This window comes from Molossus molossus, unplaced genomic scaffold, assembly GCF_014108415.1.
Source record: "Molossus molossus isolate mMolMol1 unplaced genomic scaffold, mMolMol1.p scaffold_m16_p_9, whole genome shotgun sequence".
NCBI lineage: Eukaryota > Metazoa > Chordata > Mammalia > Chiroptera > Molossidae > Molossus > Molossus molossus.
Genome location: NW_023425403.1, coordinates 85763645 through 85788785, shown reverse-complemented (window position 1 = coordinate 85788785; position 25141 = coordinate 85763645). Strand labels below are relative to the sequence as shown.

At 44.3% G+C, this 25141-nt stretch overlaps 1 protein-coding gene across 1 annotated transcript; it reads left to right on the top strand.

The window, feature by feature from the left end:
* The first annotated feature begins 2117 nt into the window (after positions 1 to 2117).
* Positions 2118 to 23049, top strand: OLFM4 (olfactomedin 4). Its single transcript, XM_036249803.1, has 5 exons — positions 2118 to 2330; positions 7120 to 7269; positions 13721 to 13933; positions 14905 to 15064; positions 22247 to 23049. Exons 1-5 carry the CDS (start codon positions 2118 to 2120, stop codon positions 23047 to 23049), a joined length of 1539 nt encoding a protein of 512 aa, XP_036105696.1.
* Positions 23050 to 25141: the final 2092 nt, after the last annotated feature.

The window sequence follows — 25141 nt, the reverse complement described above, 5'->3', positions numbered from 1 at the left end:
GCGATGGGAGGGGGAGAGAAGCTCTTCTCCCTGTATCCATATTCATAGCCTTCAGTGGCAGGATGATGGAGGCAGTGTACCCATATTTCATTCTCACACATGCTTTTCCTGGCTTGGACTGGCCATCGAAGTGGCTAGAATATTCAACCAAAGAGGCCAGGGTTGAATCTCTTCCCACAGAGAACAGTGAATTTCACAGCCTTCATTCTGCCCCAGGGGGCTCTGTCCAAGTGGAGCAAGAATGTTCCAAACATTGCATGGGACATATACTAAAAAGATGATTTGTAATTTATCTGACACTCAAATTGGACTGGGTGTCCCGTATTTTTATTTGCTAGATCTGGTAACCTACATAGGGTAGAATATAAGAAGTGGGGGCTTCAAAATGCTCCCCCTACCCTAGAAGAGCTGGCCATGGATGATTGTCCTTGACCTCAGTCTTCAGCACAGATCAGCTTTGGAGCAGATCTGTAGGTAGATGCTGTTGTTTCCAGAAAGCTTCTGGGAGAATGCTCCAGTCCTTCTTGGGTTTACTGTAACCACCTCTAACCACCTGAAGATGGGTGTAAGACGGGCGTGAGGAGACACCCTGTGTGGTGTGAAGGTGTATTTTAATGTGGAGGCAGCAATATCAGCCTGGATGGTTGGAGGAGTGTGGACCTTAAAGTCGGGGAGACTGACCTGGGTGGGATTTCCACTCAGCCCTCTGGGGCAAGGGGCAGAGTGGGGTGCTTGACGAGGGCTGCAGCCCCAGTGCATGTTGGGTACACCAAAAGGAGAGGCTTGTCCTTCTTCCCCCTTCTCTCTCTCTCTCTTCTCACTCTATCATTCTTGTTCCCTCCCCTGAGTATCTGAATAGTTTATCAAGGATTTAAGACTGTTTCTCACATTCTCAGTGTTTATTGTGAGGGTTTGTGGAGCCCATGAGGTGAAAGAAGCCTTCAAACCAGGTCGTCCAAATGCTCCTGGGGTGGACGACGGTGAAGTGGGGCAGGGACCTCCTTTCTCGGTTTTGAAACCAACACCCTTAAACATTGTGCCATGCTTTAGAAAACTAAAAACAAAACAACAACCAAAGAGCACAAGAATCTGACATTTGTATAACACTTCCAAGCTTAGCAAATGCCCATATCATATTTTATTGAATTTTACCAATTTAGAAAGTGTCACAACACTAGAGGAGCTAAAGGACTCGCAAAGGCCACTGAGTGACAGAGCTGGTTTCCATTATTCAGGCCAACACCTTTCCCTGCAGGGAGGAAGACTGAGGGCACAGAGATGTGTGACATGTTGGAGGGGCAATGGAGCCTAAAGACCATCCCCATGTCTCAGTCCCATGGTGAATGACTCTGGAACACCTGGCCAGCGCACACGAGGGTCTGGCACAGTGGAGCTCCAACAGAGTCCTCTGGAGAGGGAAACTGCTCACCATGAGTTTCCCTGCCTGGGTCTGGGGCAGCCTCCTCTTTGGTTCTTTCTCCTACATGGAGCCCATGGTGGTGAGTGCTACGTGTGCAGAGCCCTCACTGAATTCCCAGGGAGCAGAACACTGCTGGTCCTTCCTCCAGTGTGGGTTGTTGAGACAACTCGGTCTAGAAGCTGACATTGCAAGGGAGAGGTCAGAGAACCTGGAGTAGCAACTGAAGAGCGAATCACACCCTGAGGAGGTGCCCTCAGTTTCTGAACGGAGTTCCCACCTTTCTCTGGAGAGCAGCCTTCAGTGAAATGGCCACTGGAAGCGGCTGCTTGGCCAACGACTGCGGGCTGCCTTTGCCCCCAGGACCTCCAAGCTCTGTCTTATCCACAAACACTACTTTGATATGGTCTCGTTCAAGGAAGTAGCCCGTTGGAAATGAGATATTAGGCTTGAAAAAGCACATTTGAGTTAATATTTGGCAGGTGATAGCCAGATCAAGGGGCAGCTGCCGCAGCGGGGCTGAGTGACTAGGTGTGGAGGTGACTCAGGTTCCCAGGTGTCCATACCCTCCCAGGGCTGTCACATGCTCCCTGGTGGCTTCCTCTTTCTCCACAAACTGGCCGTGGGGAAATCCCCACTGGGCACTATAAGAAGCCCTGGACTCCGAGCAGAAGCTACCTGCTCCAGACAACAGCACAAGATGCGGTCCAGCCTCCCCTTCCTAGAAGCCTTCCTGTTCCTCCTGGGCCCAGCTGCAGGGGATGTGACTACCCTGAGCCCTGAGCCCAGCCCCAGGGGCTCCTTACCCCTCACTGAGTTCAGCCCCCGCTTCATCTCTGGCTCCAGCTCCAGCTCCAGGGGTAGCAGCAGCAGCGGCTTCGGATTTAGTTCTGGCTCTGGCTCCGTGTCCCAGGTGAGCAGGCCCCAGGGTCTGAGAGCTGCCTTCATTCCCTTCCTCCCTCTTTTTGGGGACCTGGATATAATTTCATGGATGGCTAGACCTGAGCACTCTAAAAGATTTACGACTCCCTTTGTTAACTCTAGGCACCATGGAAATGAATTAAAACCTGGGTGAAATAATTAAATTGTTAGCAAGAGAGATGACATCTCAGTTCTCCGGCCAGCAACTTTCAGGAAAGAATCTAGGCGTAAAAGAGGTCTCTACCCGGCTGCACTTCAGAATGGGAGAAGGCATGGGAGGGGCGGCCTCCAAGTAGCGATGCCCAGGTTCCGTCCGGGGTGAGAACTGTTGGGGAAGGGGCCCTGCCAGGCGTAGGTCCAGAAAAGTTTGTCCAATTCATTTAGTTCCCAGCAGGGCCCCTGCGGATGGTGCAGGACAGCCCTGGAGGGAGAGAGTCCCAGTGCTCACAGCTTCTCTGAGGTTTGTAAAGGAGGTGGTGACAGAAGTAGGGGGAGGAGACATTGGTCTCTAGGAAAGTGTTATTACACACAGACATTTCCCTGGAGGAATTTTTAGAGCCATTTCTAGCTCAAAACAACAAAGAAGTAGCAACAACCAAACCAACAAAGCAAACCATGCACTAGACAAAGACTAATCCCGCCGGGCTGCATCACTAGAACTCCTAGTGAGCCCAGTTCCTCAGGGGATGAGTCCTAGGGATCTCCTTTAAGGAAACAGGAGGAGACATGGAGGGTGAGAAGTTCGGGGTGAGAAGCAATTCCTCACTTCTGTGTCCACATCAGCTCTGGGCCTTTCAGAAGGGGCTTTGCTCTGCAAGACCTAGGCTGTTCATGCTAAGGTGTGACTTCGGGTGCAGGGGTCTTAAATCCCCGGAGCTCACCCCCCTGCATTTCTATGGTCAGGTCAGTTCTTACATGATCGTGTCTGAATGGAAGGGCCAGTAGAAAATGGGGAGGAAAATACTTTTGTTTGTTGTTTTTGTTTTCAACAGTAGGGCTAATATAGGAAATAAAAATGTGTTGATTAGGAAATGGTTTGGATAGGACCCAGAAAGAGATGGCAGCAATGCTGTTCACTGGGTACCTAGTAAATACCAGGAATACATTAAGAACATAATATATAGTATCTTATTTATTCCTAAAAGGTATATAAGATTAATGATACCATTGTAGAGATGTGAAAACTGAGGCTTAGAGAGGTGAAGCCATTGGCTTAAGGTCACTAAGGTGGCAAGAGCTATGGCTCAAACTGTCTGCCCATGCTCTTCATCATCTCTCTCCATGCAGCTTTCTGTATTTTCAAGGCACACAGATGAAAACTGCTTATTTTTAAGAGGAGAATACTTGGGAATCATGAATATGCACAAAGATTCTTTGTAGCCAGAAACAAGATGCATCATTTTATTTCCTCTAAATAAATGATTTTGACGAAAACAGAACTTATTAACATTTTTTAAATGAGCTAACAATAATAATTTATTTTGAAACTTCACCACCACCAATCAGAAATGAGCATTTGAATAAGACGATCAGTTAAATATTAGAAAATAAAATGTAGGTCAAGAAACAGGGACATACAAAATGCTATTGTCTAATAAGGAGATTAATATTTAAAAGCAGATAAGAAATGATAGTTGAACTGTACTTTGAGGTTTTGATTTCTTTGCCGGTTTGCTTCTCTTCCTCTGGTGAGTCAGTATCACAACTCCAGCCTCTTTTTACAGCGGACTGCAAGGTGTCACTTCCACCGTAAACCCAGCTCTCTAGGGCTGGCTGTCAGCTTGATGAGCTCTTTGGAAAGTGGTGAAAAACCCCTTCATAACTGTCATTGAGCAAGTTCCAAATGTATCATTTTCTGTACTTTGAAATGTTGAGCACCATTATTTCATGCCTGAATCTTCACAGGCACTTAGACCTGGCTGCTAATTAGAGCCACTTGCAACCTCAAATCACAAATGTGAGTCACACCTTCTGCTGTAGGGCTCTAAGCCCCCGGCGCCTCCCAGAAGGGGCCGCTCTCAGGGTCCTCGGTTCACGGAGAGAGGAGGCTCCATGCTTCGCTCCCCACACTGACTGGCAGAGTCAGAACCGGAAGGAGTCCTGTGCTTTTGTCAGCAGGCTAAGGGGCTTGTTGAAGAAAAAATTAAATAAAAATAGACATCTAAGGCCTTTATCGTGAAAATGGGCCTGATCCCTGGGCAGAAATCAGGTCTTGTCTCTCTCCCTCCACCAGGGCCTGGCACGTGGTCCACGCCAGTAAATGTTAATTGAACACATGCTGAGTGAGCACCTGCCAGTGTAAGGTGTCTTGTGAGTCACTCAGGGTCCTATTTGTCCTCCACCAGGGGGGTTACATACCCTTCCAATAAGCAAAGGGACAAGCACTTGCCTTTGTCTTCCATTCCCATTACACACAGACAGAGTTTAAGCATTCACCACAGAGAAAGACCCATCACCATTAGCTTCATTGTCTTTGAATGTGAGGAGCAGAAATATCTCTAATGGGAGACACTGATCAAACTTATGGACCATTTTGATGTCAGCTAAGCACGCTGGGCTGATGATAAGCAGGACGGCAGCTGGGGACTCCCCAGCACTGGGACAGAGATGTTCAATAGACGCAGGTGGAATGACTGTCAGCAGGGCTCATAATTATTTGCCTGCCTTTCAGGTGAACTTCAGGAGTAAAAGTTGTTAGCTAGTGGTTTCTAGTTGCCAGTCTGAGACTGCCTGATGATCCGCAGTGTTTTCTGAGTTGACAGAGCTTTTCACAGGACTCGGAGAATGGTCCAATGCTGTCTTGTGCAGCTAATTAACCTTCCCTTGTCCAAACGAAATGTAAGAGTTTTTTTTGGCAGGTGGTTATTTTAATAAGCCATTTCTTCAAAAGTCCATGATATATTGGTCCTTCTGTAAAAGCCTTGGCATGCTTGAGCTGGAGTCTCTATCTTCAGAGGGAATGATAAAGCTGTTCCAAGGGAAGCTGGCCTCTGTGACAGGTTCCCAGAGTGGCTTGTCCGGTCCTTATTCATTCTGGCAAAACCCTTCAATTACCCTCCTCCCAGCCCTGGTGTTCAGCATAAACCTGCTTGTCCCTCCTCTTTATTCCTCAGTTTCTACAGGTGTGGGTGTAATTGGCAAAAAAAAAAAAAATTGAGGCTATTATCAGGAATTTACTTAACATAGCTTGGAGTACAAATTTTTACACGCACACACACACATTTCCATTCTTTGTGCTCATTTTAAAGAAGATTAGGTTAAATTTACAAGCAACTTAATTGTAAAAGCCAGAGATCACTGGTGGAATAAATCTTGATTATAGAAGCATCTAGATCTAGGTCCAGCTTGCTGGCGAATCATGGACGGTGGAGGACATTAAATGCACTGAACACACAACCTTAGCTGCAGCCAACTGACCTCCTAAACTTTGAGAGGTGTAGCCTGGATTTCTTTCAAACTCTGCAAACCATTGCTCTCCTCATGATAGTTTCAGAAACAGACACTTCAGGTTGACATTCCACAGGTGAACTTTGGGAGGGCCCTTAGATGACATCACTGAAAAGCACAGCCAGGCAGCTGCCAAGAGTAATAGTAAAGCAATAGGAGTAATAAAAAATGTTAATTGTGGCAGGATCTCCTTGAGGAAGTTCAGAGGGGACAAAAAAAACCCCACATAGGATCTTTCAAACCTGTCATTTTAACATATGCAGTGGCACCGAAGTGTGAGCCTGAATATTTTAAAGAAATGTCAAATATTTTAAAATGACTTTCCTGAAAGTGGTAAGCTGGAAAACTTTTTAAAAATTTGCACAAAACCTTCAACCTCGTACATTGTTCAGTTTTTAACAAATGGCTGGTTTGTTTCCGTTTTGAAGGATGTTAATTATACCATTTCCCAACTGAAGAGAGGATGTGAATTTGCTTCTGTATTTTCACTGTGACCCGTATCCTGGATGTTATCCTATTTCTGAGGGGAGAAATTGGGTTGGGGTTTGGGTTAAGGTGAGGAAAAGAAAATGAGTAATTAGAAGGAAAAGGAGAGTAACTTTTACTGATCACCCACCATGTGCCAGGAACTTGGTTTAATTTACATCACACAGTGAATCTGGAGGACAACCCTGGGAAGTAGATTATCTCTACTTGACAGATCAGGAAACAGACTGAAAGAGGGCTCTTGTCTGGTAAGTGGTAAAATTAGAATGTAAACTTAGGACTCTCATTTGTTCTTCATTTCCCTTTCCTTACATAGGGACAGTAATAAATTCCTTTGATCCTCCTCAAGAAAGGAGAATCTTCTTTTATTTCAAAAACATTTTTTTTTTCTGTACTGATTTTAGAGAGAGAGGAAGGGAGAGGGAAAGAGAGAGAGAAACACTGAGGGAGAGAACGTCGATTGGCTGCCTCCTGCATGCCCCCCACTGGGGATCAGGCCCACAACCTGGGCGTGTGCTCTGACTAGGAATCGAACTGGCAATCTCTCAGTGCATGGGTCGATGCTCAGCCACTGAGCCACACTGGCTGGGCGAGAAACTTCTATTAGATAAATGTGGCTGACATTGTGGTTTAGCCCCATGGGTGAAAATGTGGCTAAAATGCTAAGAGCAGTTACTGCAGGTGAAACATGCAGTTTTAGCTTGTTCCTGTGATTCTATTCATGTATGTATTGGACTCTACTTGCTGGCCTCAAAGCACGCTTTCAACGAGCCAATTTCTGACACCCTAGTTGCCAAAAAGCTCATTTCTCACTTCATTACTGACGTCGAACTTATTTTTATTTACAGTTTTCCAATTTCACCGGCTCCAAGGATGACCGCGGGACCTGCGTGTGCTCCGTCGCCCTGCCCGACACCACCTTCCCGGTGGAGAGAGTGGAAAGGCTGGAAACCACAGCTCACATCCTCTCCGAGAACATCAAGACAGAGCTTTCTAAAGTAAGCCTATTTTTCCTTTCCAACAATCTATTTTTTTAATTCCTCACCCGAGGATATTTTTCTACTTATTATCAGATAGAGTGGGGGGGAGGGAGAGAGAGAGACAGAGAGAAACATTGACCTGATAGAGCCACATCAGCTGGTTGCCTCCCGCACCACCTGACCAGGCAGAGGACAAACCGCAACCGAGGGACGTGCCCTTGACCGGAATCAAACCCGCGACTCATTGGTCCATGGGCTGATGCTCTAACCACTGAGCCAGACCAGCCAGGGCTCCGACCATATCTTAATAAGAACAAACAAAACAAAACACTTTAAAAATTTAATTTATTGGGATAACAACTGTTAATAACATTATATAATTTTCAGGTGTACATTATAATTCAACATCTGTGTACTCTATTGTGTGCTCACTACCCGAAGTCCAGTGTCCTTCTGTTACCGTACATTTGACCCCCTTGTACCCTCCCCCAACCCCCTTCTTCCCCTGGAACCACCAATCTCTTGTCTGTATCTCTATGTTTGTTTTGTTCACAAGATCCTTTTTATTCTGGACTTTCTAAGCAGCTGTTCTTACTGTATCAAAGACAGCATGTTTGCATTCTCTGGAGGCTTTAGCATTCATTTATGGTACACCTGTGGAATTCCTTGTAGGAGGAGAACTGAGGGCATGGGAGAACGTGGGATGGAGACTTCATGCCACGGATGAAGCCGCTCCCGTTGGAGGTGCCCATGCAGGGGACAGAGGCTGGAGCGCTCCCTGCAAACCCCAGCTCCACAGTTGTTTCTGTTTTGTTTTCAATTTCCTTTGGTTTTCTTCTTGGTCTTCTCTTCAGCTTTGTTTTCTTTTTTTTTAATCATCCTCACCCGAGGACATTTTTTCATTTTTTGTTCAGGTAGAGTGGGAGGGAGAGAGAGGAACAGAGAGAGAGAGAAACATCGATGTGAAAGGGACACATCGAGTGGTTGCCACCCGCACGACCAACCAGGACCGGGGACAAACTGCAACCGAAGTACGTGCCCTTAGCAGGAACCAAACCCGGGTCTCTCCGGACCGCAGGCCGATGCTCTAACTGCTGAGCGAAACTGGCCAGGGCAGCTTTGTTTTCTTTTCTTTCCTCTTCTCTACCCTCTTTGTATTCTATTTTATCTGCCTTCTCTTTCACGTTTTTCTTCTTATTCCTATTCCTTTGCTCCTTCCCTGTCTTTCTTTATTTCTCCCCTTGCCTCAGTCCTTTCCCTCATCCACCACCCTGATCTTCCTTTCCCTTTCCTTCTCAGTTTCTTAAAACTCTTTGGTTTTCTCTTACTTTGGGGAGGCCCCTTCTCTTCCCCTTCCTTCCCCTCCTCCACTCCCCCGAATCTCCCACCTCTAATCCCCCTTCCTTTCTTCCTCTTTCTCTCTCCTCCTATGTCCTTGTTCCAATTTACTTTCTTTTTCCCTCTCCCCTTCACTCTCTTTTTTTGGTGGTTATCGTCTATTGTCACAGTGGGAACATTGCATCCGCTGTATACAGCATTAGACCAAAACTGAAGGCTTCTTCAGGATTTGAATCAAGACAAATAGGTCACTCACCTTGGGAGAGGCCTTGACTCCACCCCCCGGTGAGGTGAGCGTGCTCCTCCAGTGGAGGAAGTCGTGGCTCGGGGCTCCCCTGTCTCTGCACTGGCTGAGCAAAGGGCCTTGGCATCCCGTTGTGACCCTTTCTACCTTTTTAGCCACGTTAAAAATCAGTTATAAAGGCTCCCATTTTCTGCACAGGTGAAGTTCACGCTCAGCTATAATCACATTATACATTATTAATTACCACTCCATTAATTTACAAGGAGCTCTGGCCTGCCTGCAAGATTCAAAATAAGTTTTCCCGAGACATTTAAATTTAGCTACCAAAACATCCAGCATCGTTATCCTTTGAGACAAAAATGATGGTAAGGCTGACACCCTGCTTTCAACCTGAATTGGTAGATAAATACTCTTAATTTAAATGGGTGTCCAGGAAAATGTGTTTGACTACTCCAGGAACCCAGCTTTTTAAGAAAGAAAATGTCCTTGAATTAATCAGCAGAAAAGGCATAGCACTAAATTAAATTCCAGCCATTAATATTCATAGCCCCATTCCAGCATAATCAAGTACAGATAAGAAGTTATGCATAAAAACATAACAAGTGGAGGAAAATCCTAGGTAAAGATCTTCTCAGTTAGAGTCATTTGCTTTGAAATCGTGCGAGCTCCTGATTTGCATGTCTTCTCCACTGGCAGGCGTGTGAAGGGCAGTGTGGAGCCCCATGCTGCTCTGCGAGAGCAGGTAGCTTGCCAGGTTTGTGAATGTGGGACATTTAATTCCAGTTCTGTGAGGGGGGCAGGTGGCATCTGCCTTGCTAGTAATTGGCAGGGAGGAAATGCAGAGTAGGTGGGAAAACCTTTAGTTCTGAAAATGTCAGTAGCTGGTCCTCAAAAAGTTTGTGGTTGAGGCCTAGGAAAGGAATAGCCCTGCCTGTTGAGATTTGCCGTTAGATAGGCGTGGCAGGTGATCAGAACGATCACAGCAACGTGGAGTTTGAGTCTTCCGAATTAATCCCAGTTCTTTTCTTTCTCAGCCATGCTGATACCATCCTCCAGTGCAGACCCAAGAAGAGAGGCAGTCTCTCTGGCCTTAGAGGTCACTAATGCCTTCAAATCCAAAGTTATTTCTTTAGCTGAGGGCTTTTGAATTTCCAGGTGAATTATTATAGCTGTCCCTAGGTTGCCTTGGAAATCACAGTTTATCTAGAGGCCTGGGGAAATGCCCATTTGGGCAGGCCGGTAGAAAAGGGTTTTGATTGCGTTCCATTGATTCATTATCTGCCAGTACACAGAGAAGACTTACATCTCTGTCTAAGATGCTGAAAGCATTTTATACGTTTCTGCTTATGATATGTCCTCTTGCGACTGTACTTAGGGAGGGGACGATTACAAAAGGCAGCTCAGGATTTTATTTCTCTGGAAGGTTATGGTCTTTGGGGAAAGTTATTTAATATCAAGCATTTGCTAGTAGATCCTCATGCATGAGAAGGCTGAGGCAGCCTATGAGACATTTAAGTAACCCATAAACAAGCAACATTGATTGAGCAATGTTTTGTGCAGTGAAATATAATAAATTAAAAGGTCAGATGGAAAAAAAACCCAAATCACTGTTTCTCTAATAATTGCTGTAATTTATAGGGTATCCTTTATGCTAGGCACTTAATATATATTATCTCCAGTCTTCATGTAAGCTTGATAACATTACCCCCAATTTATAGAAGGAAACTAAAGCTTAGAGAAATTGTGATTTGCCCACTAAGTACTGGTCAGATTAGAGTTTAGGTGGGTATGGCTCTGAAGTGCTTCATATGTCCTGATGGTCAAGTCAAGTTCATTTAGTCTGAATGCCTTTATTTTTAAAGATGTATTAAAATAAGACTATGCTGCAAAGTTATTTACTTATTTCAAATAACCTGGCCATAGTTATGATCACAGATTTTGGGAAGCTGGTAGAAACACAAGCCAGACTGCCTGGCCAGTGTGGCTCACTGGACGGAGGGTCTTCCCACAGACTAAGAGGTTCTGGTTCAAATCCCAGTCAGGGCACATGCCCAGGTTTTGGGCTTAATCCCCAGTAGGGGGCGTGCAGGAGGCAGCTGATTAATGTTTTACTTTCACATCCATGTTTCTATCTCTCTCTCTCCGTTCCTCTCTCTCTCTAAAAAAAAAAAAAAATCATTAGAAATATATTAAAAAAAAAAAAGAAAAAAAACATAAGCCAGACTAATTCTTTAGCTTAATAGCCTTCTGTATTGCATCCTTATTTATTGCAGGACCACATTTATTGTACAGAACAAGAACACACATTCCAGAACAAACCCCCAAACACACTTTGATTCTTAGAACCCATGGATGACAGAATGTGTGCACGACGAGTGTGAGCACGGAAGCTCCGAACATTCGGCTGGGGGTGGGAGGCAAGGGTGGATGATCTTCTGAAGCTCCAAGTTGTGGTGATGAGGAGCTTTGGGGAGAGAATTGACACAGGGATGTGTCTCCTTAGGGCTAGATTCGTTTTCTTGCTACACGTCCTCTGCCAAGTGGGGCTGTCTCTGCTAAGACTGCAGCTTCCGGAGAGGGAGAGCTGGGATGGTCTCAGGATTTTCCACACCATCCTCGGCATTAGCGATTTGTACATGTGAAAGGTTTATACCAACAATCCACCTAGATTAATCAAGTTCACACGGTGAAGGTTTTCTGGCTCATCCTCGAATTCTCCCCTGCCTTCCAGAACTCCATGGATGATGCGAGTTTTCTCGAACGTCACTGAGCTTGCCTTTCCGCATCGGCTGAAAGACCCTAAGCTCTTCCCCAAACAGATCTTCAGAGACCTTCCATTTCACGGCCGAACTAGTGCAGGCACACCACACATCTCGGGGGAAAAGCTCCAAGTCAGGCCTCGGTGTTCAGTGAGAGCCACACTTTATTTAGCACAGATGACAGTTGAATCACTCATTTTTGTAGGACAACAGCTGCGATGTGCCACCAAAATGTTCCAGGAAAGCGGAGGGTGTTTCATTTTGATCCAAGAGCTGGCAAGGCTAAATGCCAACAAGAATATTCATCCCACAAACTTTCATTTCTGCAGTGGATTGGCACTTTATTATTATTATTATAGGCAAATTTTCATGAGTGATATATATATATTTTATTTTAGAAATTGAAAACTGGTTACCTTATATCTGTGTTTGTACTTTGGAGGGGTGCTTGTTAGGTTTCATATATATAATGTATATATTATATATATTTTTTAAAAATATTTTTTTCTTTCTTGATTTTAGAGAGAGAGGAAAGGGGAGAGAGAGAGAGAGATAGAAACATTGATGAGAGAGAACACTGATTGGCCGCCTCCTGCATGTCCCCCACTGGAGACCAGGTCCACAACCTGGGCATGTAATCTGACTGGGAATCAAACCAGCAACCTCTTGGTGCGTGGGTCAGTGCTCAACCACTGAGCCACATTGGCCAGGGTATGTGTGTGTGTGTGTGTGTGTGTGTGTGTGTGTGTGTATATATTTAACCTCCTTATCTGCCAAAAATATCACCAGCCTTACCATCCTCTGAGTGATGGTACATCTGATGACAGTGAGCATCAGTTGCCCGAGGAGATACACAAGCAGTGCCAAGGGCTGCATTTTCAACTTTCATTAAAATCCTCTTCGCCTGAAGCCCTAGCTCTTTAGGTCTGCAGCCTATGAGTCTATACTAATTTGCACAGTGGGGTTAAGTGCAAGGGCTAAAATGACAGAAGTTAGGGCTGCCTTCAGTATTAGAAGGATTAGAGGCCACCATCTGGCCCAGAATTTATCCAGGCACTGTGGATCAGCTTCTTGACATTAGCATAGTTTGGGAAAAGTATCACTTATGGTCAAAATTTTAAAAAGAATGTAAAACCAACAACTTTTAATGAACAGATTCTTAAAAAAAAAAGTCATGGCATTTCTTTTAGAGAAAGGAACCACCAATTGTGTTTATTGAAATATCCATTTGGAGATTCCAATTATACATTAAAACACTAAGGGGATTTTTGGAAGTATTTCAACTTAATGATCAGACATTTAAATATATGCAACACACGTGTAATTTAAAGGTCTGATTGCAATAATCAGTTCTTGGAATAAACGTGGGTGCACTTAAAGAAATGAGCACTTTACAGTTACATATACACTCACATATTATGTGGGAAGTTGGGTCTTTATGATGTTTTGTAAAAGGCAGAGGGGCTCAAAGTTCATTGCGTATGGTGATCAAGGAAAGAATTCTACTTAGTTTATTTCTCCTTCTTCTGGAACAAACGTAGATCAGTGTTTCCAGATGCAGAGAGGGTGGTGGTGGTGGTGGTTTTGCCTCCAGGGATCACTTAGCAATCTCTGAGACATTTTTGGTTGTCCATCTGGGGGATGGGTGGGTGCCTTTGGCATCTAGAGGCCAGGGATGCTGCTAAACATCCTACAGTAGATAAGAAAGCCCCTCCCAAGTAAGAATGATCTAGCCCCAGATGTCAATAGTGCTGAGGTTGGGAACCCTGATTTGGAGCATGTGCTCTGAAGGGAGAGGGGAAAGCGAGAGACTCTCATTCAAACAGCTTAGTTTGGAGAGCTAATATCTTCAAGTATTAAATTAGAGATAAAAATGTACTTGCAAATGATGATTCTCAAGCAAAATTATCTTTAGTCTATCTAAGTGCAAAATACATACCCCCAATTATAGTAATAAGTTTTTAAAAATTTGCATTTGGCTAGATTAAATATATATATCATAAAATATATTTTTGATCTATATCTTTAATGATTGACAGCACTTAAATTGCCCCCAAGGTTGTGGCCGTGGAGGAAGACTGTATGATGCTACTTTGAGAACTTACTTGAGCTTTTTGATTCCCTTCAGGTGAAGGAGTATGTACACCTAATCAGTATCTATGAAAAGAGACTCTCAAACCTAACTGTCCGAGTAGAGGTCATGGAAAAAGACACCATTTCTTACACTGAATTGGACTTTGAGCTGATCAAGATAGAAGTGAGGGAGATGGAGAAGCTGATCATCCGGCTGAAGAGCAGTTTTGTTGGAAGCTCAGAAATTGTTGATCAACTGGAGGTAGAGGTAAGGGGTGAACTCATTTCTCAGTGTATTCATAACAAATGCCTTCTGTTATCAGTGGTAGGATGAGGATATACAGATCTCTTTCTTCTCACTCCTAATGTGGTACTCTCTCACAACCACGTGACATATCCCGGTGTTCTGCTGCAGATGGACACCTGCCTTTGAATGGTAAGTTAAGCGCAACAAGAACATATTGCCTGAGGAGCAGGTGCCAAGTAATGATCAGGGTCTTGCCCCAGAACCAAATGTTCTTTTAAAGTCTCTAGAAAGGAGATGATATGGACAACTCCATGACCAAGGTAGATCAAGTGTCTTCTCTGTTCTGGATTTATCCTCATGGAACTAAAAGCCACAGTTCACCTCATTTTGGACCCACTAGGTCTGTTTCTCATTTTGAATGATCATGGAATCCTTGATCCTCTTGGAACTTCTTTTGACATACAGGCGACCCTTTTTAAAGGGGTTTCTTCTGAATATGTTTTAGTGAAACCTTTTAAATGCTGGGGATAAAGACCTGGTAGGGTAATTTATATCAATGAGAATTTACTAGCACAGTCTTGACATGGGCTATAATTGAGAATTCTAGTTACAAATTTTAAAATTTAAGTTTTCGCCAGCCCTCACCTCTATTAGAAACTTAATTGTGATACAACAGGAGTAAACACGACTTTATAGGAGAAGAGTATTAGAAATGAACATTAATGGACATTTGTGGATGCTTAGACCGAGCTATGCTCTATTATTAAAGCTGTTCAAATCTTTGCTATTTTCTTCTCATCACACACATCTGCCTGAGATCTGACAGGCATTCACGCTAAACCATGAAATGTATTCTTCCAAATGAAACCATTCAGAAGAGTCTCGGGTGTATTCTCTAGCGATGTTTCACTAAGTGACAAATTCAGCCCTGGAATGTTTATGGAAGAAATTGCACAATAACAGAAAGTCACTCTGAATTTTTATTTCCTTAGATAAGGAATATGACTCTCCTGTTAGAGAACCTCGAGACACTAGACAAAAACAATGTCCTTACCATTCGCCGAGAAATCGCGATTCTGAAGAACAGGCTAAAGGAATGTGAAGCTGCCAAAGGTGAAGATGTCCCTGCCACCCCGCCTCCTCCTGCGCCAGGTAAGACGCCATATCTCTGCCATTCGAGCCAGGCCCCAGAGCCTAGAGTGGGGTGGGGAAGGGACCCAGGATTGTAACCTTGAGGCAAGGATGGACTTTTTGCAGTTCTGACTTTACCATCTCTTAGATCTCCTTTCTTTGTAGCTTTACAAACGATCACATTCTGGAGCTCACAGAGGAAAAGCATGAACAATGAGTTGATTTAAGACAAAGTCCACATGTTACACATGTCTCCTCTGAATCGACTAACAGAACAAATATCCCTTCGGTGAGAAAGCCGCGGGCGGGGGGCCTGGTGCAGGCCTCTGGAACCTGTGTGGCCTCCACAGTGTCTGGGTTGTAAGGGCTGACTGGCTCCTTTGTCTGATGAGCTCGGGTTATGACTTGACTCCAGAGCCAGAGGCAGGGAGAGGGAGAGAGAAAAACATCGATGTGAAAGTGAAATACCCACTGGTTGCCTCCCTCACGTACTCCTGACCTTTCGGCGTATGGGACAGCACTCCAGCCCGCTGAGCCCCTTTGGCCAGGGCCCTCTGGCCTCTTCTTAAATGCATGTGGAGCACCTGCTGTGTAGTGTGTCCTGGGACTCAGAGAAGATTTACAGATGGCTTCACATGTCCTGTACTTGTGGGTGTCCCCTGGACTGAGTTCCTGGGGGGCAGGGATGGCATCTCACCTGCTAATGAATCACTCTTGGGATCAAGTATAGCATAGAAGTGGGTGCTCAGTAAGTACCCCAAGAATGTAAATGGAGGCAGTGGAGTGCAGGGATCGAGAGCATGGCTTTGGGTCCCCCCAAACCCGAGTTTCCCAGCTAGGTGGCCACAGTGAAAAGATCTTTAGTCCCTTCACTTATAAGATGGGAGAATAATAGTGCTTGCCTTGCAGGGTTGCGGTGAGGGTTAATGAAACAACGCTTGGGAGCTCAGAGCTCTGTGATGGGCACTTACACACTGGCAGTGGTTATTATTACTAAGGAGCGTAATTGAAGTGAAACCTTGCTGCGAACAAAGGCAGCACACCCCTCCCGGTGACCAGGAGCCGGCCTTTCCCGGCAGCATTCAGCCCTGTCCTTTAGACACCTTGTCACGGGGAAGCACTTGCTACAGGCCGTGAGCATCGCAGCCTGAATGAGGACTGCATCTTTTCATCAAACGGTCAGCTCTTGTTATTTTCATTAATGCCTATCATCACAACCTGCTTCCCTTCAGGGCTTGCGTTTCTGGATCCGTGTCAGTGTAGCGGGCTTCTTTAAGGCTTTAATTGGATACTGTTATTATAAGCATGTTGGTCTGTTCAGGGGACTCTCCTTCCTTCCACAGTTGGGAATCTGTCATCGTATGACATGCAGAGGAGTTGAGGACACAGGCCATGTTCTGTCCTCTGAAACAAAGTCAGGCTACATTGGGTCTGGGACCGGTGGCGTCAAATAGGTTGGGAACAAGAGGTCGCTGTGCTGGGCCACCAAGGGCTCCTCGAGGGCAGGAGTCAAAGCAATGACACCCTCTGAGAAAACCTGAGCAAGACTTTCTTTTTCCTTTTTCCTCTCTTTCGTTCTTTTTGTTCAACCTCAGCAATTCTTCCTCTCGGAATAGATTTTTCGGGCACTTATTTATTTATTTTTTGCCTCCCTCACAATGAGGACAGTTTGGAGCAGAAATGCACATTCAAGGACATCATTTCTCCGAGGACGGGCCTTCGATGGCGAGGAGGCGGCATTTCAGGAGGCCACATAGGTGGTCACAGAGCTGAGGCTGAAATGCAGGGCCCCGCCCTTCCTGGTCATCCCAGGACCTGGAGCTCAGGCGTCAGGAAGTCAAGGGCAGTGGTGGGGGAGAAAGTGCACTACTGAGTGTCTAAGGAGGAAAACAAGGCGTCTGCTGGATTGTTTTTGTTAGAACAGCGTTTCCCCAGAACTTTGCCCTAGGGCCCCACACTCAAGACTTTTGTGAGCCGTCCCTGCCCAGCTGTGTTGTTCAAGCAAATTGGACCCAGATTTCCTCTCTCTTTCCTGCAACCTTGGCTGTACCTGGATCCCAGCCAAGTCACTTGGCCCTTCTCCAGCTCTGTTCATATTATATTTATGATGTTTATATTAAACGGACTTTTTGTCATGTTTTTAAATCAATTTCTTTCACTTGCTCTTTCTGTTTGGATTGGTTGATGATGCAGAATTGAAAAATCCCCAGGCACCACCAAGTCGTGAGCCTGTGGAGACTTTAATTAAAGTTCCTCACTATTCTGGGACTTTAAAATCTGGCCTCTGTGCTCTTTGGACTGCAGAGTTGCACAGAACAAAAAAGACTGCATGCAAGTCTCAGTAATTCTGTGTCTTCTCGGCCCCTCCCGTGCCGCTGTGGTTTGCTCTCCCTGTGGTCAGCTTGATCTTAGAACCAGGACATGTAGTCAGGGTTCAATAAAGTGCACTTTACATTTGCTTTATGCTGCAAATGGCATCTTTTTCTGCTTCATTTCATAGAACTTCCTAATCTAAAATAATTGGCCTTCTGCTCATTAACTTTTTTTCTCTCTGAAAACAACTGACTCTGTCTCTCTCTGTTTTTCCCCTGAATCTAAATGACTGCATAGGCAAAATGTGATGGAAATTTCAGGGGTTGTTCACCATGGTGCTCGGAAATGCCGGGCTCTGTGCTGACACTTGAAAAGACACTCAGTAAGCCAGACTGGTGTGGCTCAGTGGTTGAGTATTGACCCATGTACCAAGAAGTCGCCAGTTCGATTCTTGGTCAGGGCACATGCCCAGGTTGTGGGCCCAATCCCCAGTGGGGGGCATGCAAGAGGCAGCCAATTGATGTTCTTTTTCATCCATGTTTCTATCTCTCTCTCCCTCTCCCCCCCTCTCTAAAATCAATAAAGGAAAAAAAATAAAAAAAATATATACTCAGTAAATGGTTGGTGCTTGACTAGGGTCTGAAAGATTTGGGGTGACCTGCCAAAATCCCAAGCCTAGGAAAGAGCAGGGTGTTGGGTAGCATATATCCAATAATTCAGAGTTAATTTAGTCTTAGTTATTTCTTGATTATTACCATTTTAATTGCCTGATTCTCACGAGTCAATTGTATTCTCCTCTTGGCTCAAAGTTCACTTGCCCAGGTGAGAGAGCATATTGATAGATCTAAGATTAACTTTCCTCTGCAGGCATATAATCTTTGGCTTTAAAGGAAAATGCTGACCATGATACTTTAAAAAAGCCCAGTTACAGTATTTTAGTTTCATCATGTGGCTTCCCAGGATATTTTCAGAATACCATGGCAGTATCTAACAAATTACATGGTGAAGACTGTGTAGAGGTTCCTTGTATTACGTTCTGTGACGTGAACACCAGGGTCTTCTAAAAATTCAGATATATAGCAGGGTAGAGAGCTGGTGTTTTATAAATAAGGATAGGTATGCTGGGTTTGAGAGATTTGATTAGGCCTTATTCCTTTATTCCACAAACACCGTATGGCTGGCTCTGTTTTGAGTACTGGAGTTACCGGGGCGGGTACAAAAGCACTATTCAGGAAGGGAGATAGTCAGGCGAACCTTCAGTGGTAACATGATGTGGGCGCGCTGCTGATAGTTACCGTTTATTGATTAGTTACATGTACCTACCTTCTCTCCGTTTCTCCTAACAGTCCTCAGAGTAGTACTATTATTTGTCTCTTAATATGAAGAAGCTGAGGCTTAGAGGTTAAGTAACTTGTTCAAGGATACACGGCTAGTAAGTATTGGAGTCAGGACTAACTTGGAATCTGTCTGGTAATATTTTCGTTGTACCAGGCTGCCTCCCAGAGATGCTCTAATAGAGAGAGGTACACCTAGAGTGACAAAAAAGTTCTAACAACCCACCAACAAGATTGATACCCAGTTATTTTTTTCCCCCTTGTTTGTGGAGGAGCTAATGGGGCACTTTTGCTCACAGTTCTATGCTGTGTTCTTTCCCACCAGAAAATGTAAAATGATTCATTGGTTTTACCCAATTCTTGGGTCATGGCTGAGCAATGGGTTGTTTTGCCAGGGGCAGGATAAACTTGGGATGGGATGGTGAAGAAAGGCATGGAGTGTCTTTAACATACTCTTTGAAAGAAGGAAGGGACTGGGAAGGGGTGTGAGGTAAGGGAGGGTGGGAAGAAGCTTAGGCTGGATGGGGATGTGGGGTGGGGGTGGGGCGTCTGGAGGGGCTACATGAGTAGTGGGCACTGGCTGTCACCGGCTGTCAGTTTTGCATTGTTTCCAAGACTATTTGCTGCCAGGAAACAGGGACGTCTGCCATAGCTTTCCACTGCTGTAGCCACATCTGTGGTACTGGCAACAATGCGTCGTTTTCCTCCCTGTATCCACTTCCTTTCACCACAGCCCTAAAAAGGGCCCAAAGGAGACAGAGGATCAAGTAAAGATAACAAACAAAACAAACAACCATAACATAAAACACAAAAACAAGCAGGAGAGTATTTAGGAATGGTTGGGAGGTGAGGAAAAGGGATTTAAGTTCATACAGTTTTTTAAAAAATACATGTTTTTATTGATTTCAGAGAGAGAGGAAGGGAGAAACATCAATGATGAGGGAAGCATGAATTGCCTGCCTCCTGCACGCCCCCTACTGGGGATCGAGCCTGTAACCTGGGCATGTGCCCTGGCTGGGAATTGAACTGGGGATCTCCTGTACATAGGTCCATGCTCAACCCCTGAGCCACACTGGCTGGGCTAAGTTCATACAGTTTTAATATTTATACCAGGTATCATTTTAATTTCCCGGTCAACATGCGAAATGATGAGCCATAACTATTATTAGTGCTGGTAAGAGTCATACTGATTAAAAGAAAGAGATTATTTTGATTCCTCTATATATAAGGATTTCCACATCTAGGATGGAGTAGTTTATCATCTTTAACCCCATGATAATGACTGAACTAGTTACATGCATCATACGTTTTCTTTAAATATTTTGTGGCTATTGGCTTGGGATATTTCCTTTTCAGAAAGGCAAGATTCAATGAAGCAAACAATTTCTAAGTCTTCTAACCTGCAAGAAAATAGAGACTTTTTTTATTTCCTCAGAGTGAAATATAGTTGAATAAATAAGTTCTTGGAAAGATATTTTAACTAGAAAATCCAGTTTGTAGCATATGGAAACTCAAATAGTTTTTGTTATCATTAAACTGAACACACCGCTAACTTTATTTTAATAATTCATGCATTGTTTCATAAACAAAAGCAAACAAGCATTCATCTGAGAGATCCCTTTTAGGAGAAGAAATAATAATTTATAATTTTATTTATTATTTCTTTAGTGAGAGCAGTCTCTTGGCTGAACACATGTTGCTTTTTTATTTATGAAATGGCGCATGCATTATTAAAATAAACCCACGACTGTGTTCTGCTTAATGATATGCAAAATTATTTGAGGTTGGGTACAGAGTGGTTTCATTTCTCTACCTGTTGTATGGTTGGCTGGCTCTCCCACCAAGTGCAGATTTATGAGAGCATTTAAGGAGCATGTATTTAATTCTGGGACCAAAAAGCACCAGCAGATTGGAAAAATAAAAGCAGGCTTTCTAGCAATGGTTCCACCCCAGCCCTTGAGTGAGGTGGGGAGAGGGAGGCATTTAGCAAGGAAGAGAATAGGTCAGGAGCACAGACTTGGAGGCAAAGGTCTTGTATCCCGTTGCCCCCTGCCATGCTAATCTCCGGCAATTCTTTAGAGCTTTGCTTTTGGCTCCAGCTCACCTCATAGGCTCTTCAGCTCCCCGATTCCCTTCCAAGCATGTAAAGCCAGAGCCAGCAATCCAGGTTCTGTTCCCTCTTCCCTCACCTGCTCTGCCCCAGGCAGCAGGATGAAGGAAATCACCTCAAATGTATTGAATTTATATTTTTGTTGTTGTTATCCAATGAACCATCTCACCCATTTTTTATTTAAATCTCACATTTTTCCATCTATCTTCAGATAAAATGGGAGAGAGGGAGAGAGACACATCCACTGGTTGCCTCCCACATGACCCCCGCCAGGGCCGGGGACTAATGAAACCGAGGTACGTGTCTTCAACTGGAATCGAACCTGAGACTCATTGGTACGCGGGCCTATGCTCCAGCCGCTGAGCCAAACCAGCCAGGGCTATCTCATCCATTGTTAAGGGTATTTATTAAGATCCCAGGGAACATGTGTTCAACTCTTTGAATAGTTATTATAAAAATATGGAGGAATTTTATTTTATTTTTTATAGCTCATAAACGGTTTGAGAGCATAGGCATTTTAGAGGAAATGCAATGTGAAGGGCCAATTACCCAGCCTGCGTCAGTCACCACGTGTTACAGGGGATGTGGATTCAGTGGACCAGTGAGTCTGGTCCCACTTGACTGTATACACTGTGATGAAGTCAGAATGGGATGAGGAGGCACTTGCCTGTCATTCAGTGGTGCAGTAGAATACAAGTGGTAAACAGCGAGACTCTCCTCACAGCTCTGCAGCAAGGTTGTCACCAAGTGCTCCATGTGGCGGGCTGTTATAGGGCATGGAGCAGGCAACATTGCCCTAAAATAACTCCCACAGCTCCTCAAGGCTGAAATCCCCCCATGATAGAACCCCTATTCTGTACCTTCAAAATACAATATTGAAAACTTCCTCTATTCAGATTAGCTTGGGGCAGCTTTGGGACCCGCTGCAGCATTGCACTTGGGATCTCAGGGAGGGGCAGAGAGGCGAAGGGAAGAAGACTTGCCCAGGACAATCTTCTCCTTCATCACAATCCTCCCTGACCCTCGTGAGGGTCACCTTTGGGCTTTATGGAAACAAGCTAAGATTCTGGGACGATCCTGCTTTCTTGATTTCTCTATAATAAAAATGAAATAAAATACTATTTGCAAAATTCTTCCTGGTAGAAGAAAATCTATTAAATTCACCAAATCCCCCCTTTCTGTCTTTGGGCCATCGCTCTAACGTTGGCAGTTTCATTATCCCCATTTTCCTGCTCGAGAGCCAATCGTGGAAATCAAAGGTAGTTCTCACTAGAGCTGACAACAGTTTGTACTGAGACTGAAACCGAGAGAAGGCTTGGCTCTTCTCCACTGGGACCACGGGTGTCATGGGATGCTGTGCCTTCTGTAGTTCTTAGGCTCTTACACTGTTTGTATCTCATCATTCATTTTTTCTAAGAATGCCCTTTCGTTTTCGTGTTTGTACAGGGACCTGTGCTCACGGTGGTGTGGTGAACGTCAGCAAACCCACTATAGTTCAGCTCAACTGGAGAGGGTTCGCCTACAAGTACGGTGCCTGGGGCCGGGATTATTCTCCCCAGAATCCAGACAACGAGCTGTACTGGGTGGCGCCTTTAAATACAGATGGAAGATACTTGCAATATTACAGACTCTATAACACAATGGATGACCTGCTATTGTATGTAAATGCCCGAGAGAACCAGATCACCTATGGCCAAGGCAGTGGTATAGCCGTTTACAATAAGAACATGTATGTCAACTGGCATAACACCCACAGCATTGCCAAAGTCAACCTGACTACCAACAAGGTTGCTGTGACTCAGATTCTCCCTGATGCTGCCTACAATAACCGCTTTTCCTATGCTGGTGTTGGTTGGCAAGATATTGACTTGGCTGTAGATGAGAATGGATTGTGGGTGATTTATTCCACTGAGGCCAGCACTGGTAACATAGTGATTAGTAAACTCAATGACACCACACTTGTGGTGCTAAACACTTGGCACACCAAGCAGTATAAACCATCTGTTTCTAACGCCTTCATGGTGTGTGGGGTTCTGTACGCCACCCGTACTCTGAACACCAGAACAGAAGAGATTTTCTACTACTATGACACAAACACAGGGAAAGAGGGCAGACTAAACATTGTAATGCATAAGATGCAGGAAAAACTGCAGAGCGTTAATTATCACCCTTTTGACCAGAAACTTTATGTCTATAATGATGGTTACCTTCTGAATTATGATGTTATCTTTGGGCAGCAACCCCACTAAACCCTTTAGGTGTTAGGGCAATAGAGAAATAAAATAGTAGTTGAAAAAAAATGTTATTCTCCATTTATTTAGATACCTGCAAGCTTAGTACTATTTTTGAGAGTATAGTTCTACCATGCTAGAGACTTATGATATTTGCCCTCATTTGATGAGCTCCCTTGGGAGCCAGCTGCCTCCTAGGGTGCATTTCCTTACTGACATAAGGTCCTTTTAGAGTGGAATTGTCAGGGTCCAGGGATATCATGGGTCCAGAAAAGCCTTTAGAGAGGTGACCTGTGGAAAATAAAGAACTTAAGGAAGAATTTGCATGGTTTTTGAGGATTCTTTGTACAGCAGGGAGGGCTCAATGACCAGTCTCCTCCATGCAGCCCTACAAATTCGTCCACACCTGAAAAATCCTGGGGCCAAATTAGGCAGGTGAATGCCTGAAGCTCCTTGAACAACCAAATCTTTAACTTTGTTTTCTTGCTAGCACCTGAAATGGTATTTTGTATGCAGCAGATAAGTACATTTAGCATGCTTATATTTTATCTGTAAAATGCTATGAGTTTTCTGAAGAAAAGTATTTTTATACATCAAATTGTATACTGCAAATCAACGCCATATAGATCTGGAGAAGAGGCACTGGATTTTTTTCCGCCCATTGTCTACCTATCAAAAAGTTAGTAGAACCCTTCTACCTCATTACTTCACTCCAAAGGTAGCTTGGGAGATTGGGAACAGACTTACCAACCAATGCCCCCACCCTCTTCCTACCTCCTGCGTTTTATAAAAATTAACCTTTTTTTTTATGGAACAGGTATAAGATAAAATTACATTTTTTTTCCTCATCATGAACTTTTACTTCCATGACTCTAAGACTGTAAGAAAATCAGATGGCAGAGATAAAATGATGGCCCTTCTGGGTCTATAACAAAGCCCTTGGAGCATATGCGAGACCTGTGTGAAGTCATATCGATTGTTTCATGCAATTTTTTTCTTTGTTTAAGACAGACTCTTGTAAGAAAATAAACTTTTATTTGAATTTTTGAAGAAGAAATGTAGAAAACCTGCTGCAAGTACCTCGTAAATCAATGCAGTTGAAAACCTCGTAGGTGTACGTGCTTCTGTGCAAAGGGAGGCTTGTCGCCGGCCTCGGTCTCTTCCCTGATGGCCATGCTCTGCTCTGCAGAACCACCTCCTGCTATGCTATACTCCTCCCCTCTAGTGAATGATTAAAATGCGCTTTAAAAAATCGTTGTCTTTTGTTTTATTTACTCTTCTTATTTAATTAGGAAAAAAATCTCTTAATAGGCTAGCTTATACTTGCTAGGTACAGAGGTACAGAGAATGGCTCCCTCCCAAACGCCGTGCCTGGGAGATCACGTCCGTGACAGCAGATAACAGTAAGAGCTTTTAAAGGAGCCCCAAGCCAGGCTGGTTTTTTCATTTCCCTTAAAATCCATTCTTTCTGGCAGCTTTTGTTGGATGAGGCCGCACTATTTTCTTTTGGGATATGACCTTATGTACTTATTAATTTGCATGACTAGTCTGATTATTTCCAACGTTAGACTATATTTGTGTGGCTTATGGTCCTTTTCCAAATGAGCTATTAATATGGGCCAGGAACCTCCAGATCTTCCTGAACAGTAGGTCTTGCACAGGGAGCAAGGGGCTACTGGCCCTACTGGGGAGAGAGCACCTTTGTCGAGGAGAATGTCCAGGGGATGGGTGACCTAGAGCTGGAAGGACAGACAGACAAAGCTGGTGTAGTCGGTCTTACTGAAAAGCTCATTTTCATCCATGCCAAGCCTTTGAGGCAGGTGGTAGCTGTAATAGGTAGTATTTTTAGCAAGATTTCCCCCTGTTGTTCAAAGCTGGGCATAGAGACAGGTGTGGCCTTCAAAAATGCAACAAGAAATGAAGATAAAGACAGGCATGTCATGTGAGGTCTGAGTTAAAAACAGTGATGTTATATGTAATCTGGCTCTAGGCAATTTTCCAGATGACTGTTTCCACAGAATGCACAGTATGACCTCGAAGATCCTGGAAAGGAGGCAGGAAGCCAAGGTAACTCCAGCAATCAGCATCTTATTTAAATGGTTATAGAAGC